General features: G+C 40.8%; 2 protein-coding genes across 2 annotated transcripts; one reads left to right on the top strand and one right to left on the bottom strand.

The window, feature by feature from the left end:
- Positions 1-203: 203 nt before the first annotated feature.
- LOC128742883 (zinc finger HIT domain-containing protein 1) lies at positions 204-834 on the bottom strand. Its single transcript, XM_053839373.1, has one exon. It carries the CDS (start codon positions 726-728, stop codon positions 255-257), a length of 474 nt encoding a protein of 157 aa, XP_053695348.1. The 5' UTR covers positions 729-834; the 3' UTR covers positions 204-254.
- A 3034-nt stretch (positions 835-3868) lies between these two features.
- On the top strand, positions 3869-8487 carry LOC128740657 (probable aconitate hydratase, mitochondrial). The gene is made up of 6 exons (XM_053836220.1): positions 3869-4067; positions 5050-6509; positions 6565-6736; positions 7113-7324; positions 7388-7679; positions 7735-8487. Exons 1-6 carry the CDS (start codon positions 4035-4037, stop codon positions 7924-7926), a joined length of 2361 nt encoding a protein of 786 aa, XP_053692195.1. The 5' UTR covers positions 3869-4034; the 3' UTR covers positions 7927-8487.
- The last annotated feature ends 231 nt before the right edge of the window (positions 8488-8718 follow it).

Here is an 8718-nt window from a genome sequence, read left to right as displayed (position 1 = left end):
TGAAATGATCAGAAGCATCCGAAATCACCACTCCCCATGGGTTCGTTTCTATTCTAATTCGTGTCGAAATTACAGACTCAAACTTGACTTTAATGTGGGAAAACCAGCAGACCGACATCCTTAATCACTAACTCAATGCTCACCAACCCAGCACACCTGAACTTCGGACTTCGGATTAATTCACATTAGCCAGCTATGCGTGATCTTCAGATATTCTATTCAAAACAAATCCACTCCGAAATTTCGAAGGCAACTTAGGCGGTCCACTTGAGGCAGCGCGTGTCCTGGTGGGTTCCCAAGCAACGCACACAACAGTAACGAGTTCCGCACGCGGTGCAGGTATAACTGGAGGGAAAACCACAAACGGCACAGAAATGCCGCTCGGGAAACTTCGACGGTGGTGCAGCAGCGGTAAAATAGGTCGGCCCATCCGGTCGTTGCATTTTATCTTCCTCTAGCAGCTGAGGAAAAGTTTTCCGATACTTAGCCCTGTAGTATTCGGCCCCTTTGGTACGTTTTGTTTTTTTCTTTGTATTGTTGGAACCATCAAGGCTGTCCTGAAACTTTGGAATTTTTTTCGACATAACCAAATCGGCATGTGGGTCTTCATGATAGTTATCCTGTTCGAGGGCCTCTAGGGCTTTACGCGCGCGACGTTTCCGAGAGGCGTCATCCAGAACACGCTTTTTGTCCGCTTCGCGAATTCGACCTGATTCGCGAGATGTCATCTTTGCTGTACAATTTTTTAGAAGGAATTGGTAAAAACTAACAAATAACAGAACAATTAGGCTTCCTTCTCATGCAAAGGAACACTGATCCGATCCATCAAATCGTCAACGCGAGCTTGTAGGGTTTCGATGATATCCGTAGAAATAAACAGATGCTTTTCGTCTAGGTCCTGAATGATGAATTTACGACCAAGAGATTGAGTTTCGTCCAGATGTAGCAAGAATTGTTTCATAGCCGGATCACTGGAACAGGAAAGAAAACACACCAGGTATTAAATAAATGCTCGTCAAAAAATAATGCTAAATAACGAAAAACATTGCTTTTAATAACCTGGTAATAATGGGTTTTATTTTAAAATCACTTTGTCTTAAAATTAGCTTCGAAAAGCAAAGCTAATCACAAATTTTAATGATCAATCAGCTGTGAAATCACTCACCATTCAACGAGCACTCCTTTCATAACATTCACCATTTCTGAAAAGTGGGAATAATAAGCGTATTTCGCGTCGCCTAATAACCCTACTGAATTGAAAGGGCACTATTTTCCAGATGCACTATTTGACGATATAATAAAAGAACAAAAAGCTCTCAACTCGAGCAGAAAAATACGGAACATTCGACGTCGCGGAGCAGTTTGTTTACTAAATTTTTGACGTTTATTTTCCAGGGCTGCCAGACTGAAACTAAAAGTAATCTTTACCAAAGTACATTGGAAAATATAAGGAATGTAACTATTATGCGTTACATCTCACACTCTACTAGAAAAGTACCCAAAGAAACGAAAAAAGATATTGTCAATTGCAAGAAAAATTGTACCATCCAAAGTGCGATATCGCTCATAAAAGTGCTATTTTGCATTAAATCGTTTCGGTATCTTCGGCGCACTTATTGCTTGGAAGATAACGAAAAAGTGTGCCGAAGATACCGAAACGATTTAATGCAAAACAGCACTTTTATGAGCGATATCGCACTTTGGATGGTACAATTTTCCTTGCAATTGACAATAAAATATGTATTACAAATATAGAGCTTTCTGACAGCTAAAGCACCCACACTAGCGAACACGAAATACGCGTGTATATACGTGATGTTTACCTCATTTTGGTAAACAGCTGATGCTGGAGGAACAAACCGAAAAATAGCGACTACTAGTTGTGTTTCTCCGTTTGCCACACTGCAGAGCACATATTTAAGTCAAATTTTCCATCCTGTTCCAAATTCAAGAACATAATTTGAAAATTTGCTGATGGTATTTAAGCCAGCGGAAGACGAAATTCATTCTGTACCTTGGTGACAAAGGAACGCATCTCTTTTGTTTACTGTTGTTGTTTGCCTCATTTTCAAGCACCAATACACATATAACTGGAAAGCTCTATTGGTAAAGTTAAAAATTTATTGTGTCTTGCAGCAATGTTGCGTGCCCTACCCAAATTCATATTTATTAATATTGTGCCGTGCAGCAACTTTACGAGTCCTACGCAAATTTATATTTTAATAATAATTATCCTACACCGTGTACCCCCGTTGGTATGACCTTCTTTAATCTGAACATTTTTAATCTGTACCCCGGTGGTATGAATGCGTTCACATTAAAAACCGATCAAGCGTCATACACCATTGACGTTAAAGTTGACCGGGTAAATTAAAAAAAAAGCAAAACAAACTTAATGCGTTTCCTCAAGCGTTTCCTCTTGTTCAAGAGCTTTGGCAATATAGCTCATAAGGAATTTTCCTCTCTCCAGCACTAAAAATAAACCGTTATAGTCGAAACTGCCGAGCCAATTACCCCTTCTACAAACCGGACGTTTAAATAAATTCACGCGTGTTAGAAAACTTTTCATAACGTTTGTTTTCGTCAAATCATAACAACCAGTTCACAGGGTGCGCGTCTTGCGCGTATGTGAAAATGAATAGAGTAACCAAATATTCAGATTAAAAATGAGCTCGTCCAATCTGAACGAAGTGTTTTTCATATTGGCGAGGGTTGAGTGTACTTTCCAATACTTTGAAAATGTGCTTATCAAGTAAGGAGGGGTACAGAGGGGAGGCATTAACGAAAAACTGGTGGTTTAAATTGCTAAATTGCACACGTGTGTGGGATACGCAGAAAATATTGCGGAGTTTGCACCAATTTAGAGTCCAACGCGAAAATTATTAGCGTGGTTATTTTCTGCGTCTTCCACACATGTTTTCAATTTAGCAATTTGAATCATCAATGTTTCGTTATTGCCTTCCCACTGCACCCCTCCTTGCTTGACAAGCATATTTTCAATGTATTTAGTAAATACAGGATAACTATAAAAAAAATGAATTTGCGTAGGACTCGTAAAATTGCTGCAAGGTACAATACTTACGCTAATAATTTTCTCGTGGGAATCTAAGGCTGTGAACCATTTCGCGAAATTTTTCTCTGTTTGGTTAAAATTTGACAGTACGATGGTTTTTCGAAAATAACCCTGCTCGGGAGCATGGTTAGTTTTAACCACGTTCTGAGAGCTAATGAGATATGCACAGGTGAGGAAGAGAGCTTCGATGTTGGATTTTTTTACATTGGTATGGATGCTTATCGCATAATAAATTTGTCCAAACAACCCGGGTTGAAATGAGATGAATTTTATCTATCACATAAAAGCAAATGAACATCAAAAATTGATCCGATTTTAGCTCGGACAGAATAAACAATATTTTCATCCTCACCTTATATGCTCTCATTGAGCAAAAAAACTATCAATCCGTCAAATATGAAATGGTTCACATTCTGAACTGATTTTAACCACTCAAGGAGAAATAACCATCAAACTGTCAAATTTTAACCAAAAAGTTAAAAATTTCGCGAAATGGTTCACAATCGGCGGTAATGGCTAAATGGTAATGGGAAATGGGCGCAATCAAATGGAAGTGTCCAAATTATGTACAGCTGCTGATGGGCCCAAAATACGTTGGTTACCCTACATCATTTTTGTGAGAACCAAATTATAAAAATCTGGTTTGGTGAAAAACCGGATTTTTTTATAGTGTCAGATGTTCACAAAATTTTTACAGATTTCATTATGGCAACTCTGCTCAGTAGGTGGCTGACAACCAGCGACCGCCCCATTTGTCAGCCCAGCCTGCTCCACTGAAAGTTTCATTCATCGACCGGATCGCGAAGTGTTAGGTAATTTTTTCGTTGGCTTGCGCGAGTGCTTAAAGGAAAAAAAAAATCTTCCAGCTAAGAAGGCTGAAGATCATCAAATCGTGTATTCCAGTTCAAAGTGCTACAAGAGGCTTAATCCGTTTTGAGTGTATTTATCCAAATATCAGGAAATGGTTCACTACAGCCGGTTGTTGAGTGTTCAGGTAAGGACGCAGAGGTCATTTTGCAGGCTACCTGCTAAAACGTAAAACGAGTCCCAGGGATTTGCGACCGGTCTTGTTGCGCAATTTCATTGATAAATCATTGGTTCCTATGTTATCTACACGTGTAAGACAAAAGAGCTTGAAACTGGAACCGCAGAAAATGTTAAAATAGATTTTTCCATAGATGTTCTAGACGGCACTGGTTAGATAACATATTGAGCTCCTGTGTAAATGTGGAACCATTTTCATCGTCAACCAGCTTGAATGTATATGTGTCTCGAACGTCAGCTCGGCAACTTTCAATAACATTCCGCCCTCGTCGCCATGGTCGGCATACATTGCCTTATGCCGGCAATAATAGAGTTTATTTTTATTATCCACCGCCTAGAGAGCGGTGTTCTAGATTCTAATTACGTCCAGTGTCAGGTGCCTACGAGCACAGATTAATCAAATTTAACATTCACTATCCATACAACTATAGTGATACCGCTATTCTAAAGTCGTTAGCAAGTACAACGGCGATGCGTTCTTCAGGTTTCTAGATTAGTCATGTGCCAGTATTAATTTGTTGTCTACGAGAAAGTAATGAATTTTCGTTATTTAATCTCAAAGCATCAAGTTTTTGTAGTTATATAACTTACTTTAGTTTTGCAAATCTAACTACACTAAGAAGGGTTGTGCAAGTTTTGCGGCAATATCATGAATCAGATCCTGTTATTAGTTCACAGAAACAAACCCATCAAAATAAACAAAGTTTTATTTTGATTACTTTGGTTTGCTTTCGAATGTTGCATCGTTGTTCAAAGGTTAATTCGTAGCTGCATCTCCCCGCAAGTCACGTGTTTTATTCCAAGCTGGTTTTCAAATAATCTGTCTATCACCTACATATTTTGTTTACATTTTAATCTCTGGTTCTTTCCACTCGTATGAGTTATATATTGATTATTTGGCTCACTTTTTCTTATTTCATCTCCATGCACAGGCTAAACGAGCCGCACTCTACAGTGTTGATGCACAGCAGCGTCATTTCCATGCATCATGCGCTGTCGCCGCTAAGGTCGCTCTTTCCAAGTTCGACCAAGATGTCTATCTGCCATACGAGAAGCTGCAGAAGAACATTGAAGTGGTTAAAAAGCGGCTGGGACGCCCATTAACACTCAGTGAAAAGATTCTGTACGGTCATTTGGATGATGCTGCCAATCAGGATATCCAGCGTGGTGTATCGTACCTTCGGTTGCGCCCTGATCGCGTAGCCATGCAGGATGCTACCGCTCAGATGGCTATGTTGCAGTTTATTTCATCCGGACTACCGAAGGTTGCCGTTCCATCAACTATTCATTGTGACCACTTGATCGAGGCTCAAATTGGCGGTGAAAAAGATTTGGCTCGTGCTAAGGATATCAATGCTGAGGTATACAAATTTTTATCTACCGCTGGTGCTAAATACGGTGTTGGCTTCTGGAAGCCAGGTTCGGGAATCATTCATCAGATTATTCTGGAGAATTACGCTTTCCCTGGTTTGCTGATGATTGGAACCGATTCGCACACTCCAAACGGCGGAGGTCTAGGCGGTCTGTGCATTGGTGTCGGTGGTGCGGATGCTGTCGATGTGATGGCCAACATCCCGTGGGAATTGAAGTGTCCTAACGTAATCGGAGTCAATCTCACTGGTAAAATCAGCGGATGGACATCGCCAAAGGACGTCATTTTGAAAGTGGCTGATATCTTGACTGTGAAGGGTGGTACCGGAGCCATCATCGAGTACACTGGCAAGGGAGTCGAATCGATTTCTTGCACAGGAATGGCCACTATTTGTAACATGGGCGCGGAAATTGGAGCCACAACCTCCACCTTCCCCTTCAACCAGCGCATGGTAGATTATTTGGGAGCCACAGGACGTGCTTCTATTGCCAACGAAGCTAAAAAGTACGAGAAGACCGTACTTTCTGCTGATCCCGGAGCAAAATACGATCAAGTCATTGAAATCAACCTTGACAAATTGGAGCCGCACATTAATGGCCCATTCACTCCGGATTTGGCCCATCCAATTAGCAAACTGGGTGCTAATTCCAAGAAGAATGGATATCCGATGGACATCCGTGTTGGTTTGATTGGTTCGTGCACCAACTCTTCCTACGAGGATATGGGACGCTGCGCTTCGATCGCCAAAAATGCCATGAAGCACGGCATCAAGTCGAAGATTCCATTCAACGTTACTCCCGGATCGGAGCAGATTCGAGCCACCATTGAACGGGATGGTATTGCCAAGGTGTTCAAGGAATTCGGCGGTACCGTATTGGCCAATGCATGTGGTCCGTGTATCGGACAGTGGGATCGCAAGGATGTGAAGAAGGGCGAGAAAAATACCATTGTTACATCTTACAATCGTAACTTTACCGGACGTAACGATGCTAACCCTGCGACGCACTGCTTTGTAACCAGGTGAGCAAAAAAATGTTTTTGAAAAAGAATATCACTAAATTCCTCTCATTTTTAGCCCCGAACTTGTGACTGCTCTATCAATCGCCGGTCGGTTGGACTTTAACCCACTGACAGACGAACTGACCGGCTCTGATGGAAAGAAATTCAAGCTGGATTCCCCCTACGGTGATGAGCTGCCGCAGAAAGGATTCGACCCAGGCATGGATACATACGAAGCTCCCCCACAGGTAATTGAATTTGCTTGCACTTTTTTCTCAACATTAAAGAACAGATAGCAGCGCGTGCTCATGTGACGTAGTTGAACAGTGAGCGACGGCTACCATTACTCGTTATCTTATCAAACAGCTCCTTCGTACGAGCAGCGCTTTTTTTTTCATTCGTTAATAAAGCTTAAGAATGTGATTATACAACCGATTCCGGCTCCTCTTGAACTCGATTTATTCCAAAACAAAACTAATCTAGCAATGTGACCGGAATGTGAAGTAAAAGTTTTGACCTATATAACGCTACACTGGAAGGTCGATGTTTTTTGTTATTGCCACTATATAATCGCTATCACTTCAGTACAGAGAATTTGCTAAATACACGATTCTTCGGTTTTAGGATGGATCCTCGGTGCGTGTCGATGTGGACCCGAAGAGTCAGCGATTGCAGCTGTTGGAACCCTTTGATATCTGGGACGGTAAGGATCTGACCGAAATGACCGTATTGATCAAAGTAAAAGGCAAGTGCACAACCGATCACATCAGTGCCGCTGGACCCTGGCTCAAATATCGTGGCCACTTGGACAACATTTCCAACAACATGTTCATTGGGTACAGTTTGATTTTGTTTTTAAAATAGTTCTAAATTATATAATGAACCTCTTTTTTTTGCAGTGCTACAAACTCCGAAAACAATGAAATGAATAAGATCAAAAACCAGGTTAATGGCGAATGGGCGGGAGTACCGGACGTGGCTCGATTCTACAAAGCTAAGGGCATTCGCTGGGTTGCCGTGGGTGACGAAAACTACGGCGAGGGATCGTCTCGCGAACATGCCGCTCTGGAACCACGCCATCTGGGTGGCCGTGCTATCATCACTAAGTCATTTGCTCGCATCCACGAGACCAACCTGAAGAAACAAGGCCTGCTTCCATTGACCTTCGCTAATCCAGCTGATTACGATAAGGTAAAGAATATGGTATATGTTATTTTCAGGTTAAATAATGTCCTTGTTTTGTTAGATTCAACCTCACTCCAAGATCTCTCTGCTCGGCTTGAACAACTTCGCTCCCGGCAAGCAGGTTGACTGCGAAATCAAGACCGATGGAAAAGTCGATAAAATCAAGTTGAATCACTCGTTCAACGAACAGCAAATCGCCTGGTTCAAGGCTGGAAGTGCGCTGAACCGTATGAAGCAGCTGGCTAGAAACTAAGAACGTCAATCTTAAGCCCGCGGCTGCAGATTCCACTGAGTTATTAGACGATGTATAGAGGTCTGTATCGTGGGAACGAACAAACGTTCTCCTCCGCTGGATGCACGGTATCCGGCGGAAGTGAAACACTTAACTTTTGCGAACGAGCATTGATAAAGTTCTATCAGCTTGAACAGAACAAGTTAAAATCTAATTAGAAAAGCTACTTAAGAATAACCCTCCCATCACTAGAAGTCAACCGTTTATCTACTAGGATGAATCTTTTTTGTACATACATACAAACCAACATGGATTATTCACCTGCATGCAATCAACATTTAGCTGCACGAATTAGGTCTAGTTGAGGAGATGATAGATGTTCTAATATAAATATTTGATTGCAAAGTTTTTTCCCAAATTGAGAACAGTTTTTGCTTGTCCCTCATAATGTCGAACTAATTTAATTTAAAAATTTGTGTCAATTCAATCGAGTCAGTCAGTCAAAAAGCGGTCTACGTTTCTGATATTGTGCAGATTCTTAATTATTTGTCAGTGACAATAAAATAGAATTAAACAACAAACCCCTTTAAAAGTCGATTTTTGTTTCTCAAAAACTTAAAGTTACATTATTGTACTTAGAAAAACATCCGAAATTTTAAAAAGACAACGAGACACATTGTCATCTAATTCTTATTAATACATAAGAAAGAATTTTAATTATTTATAATTTTAGAAATATTTCAAATTATTTTCTGGTCAGCGTTAACATCTGCAAAACATTGCAAGCAATGCATGAGGATAAAAAAAATCGGG

The sequence above is a fragment of the Sabethes cyaneus genome, chromosome 3 (assembly GCF_943734655.1).
Source record: "Sabethes cyaneus chromosome 3, idSabCyanKW18_F2, whole genome shotgun sequence".
Taxonomy (NCBI): Eukaryota; Metazoa; Arthropoda; class Insecta; order Diptera; family Culicidae; genus Sabethes; species Sabethes cyaneus.
This window is presented reverse-complemented; position numbering and strand designations above follow the sequence as displayed.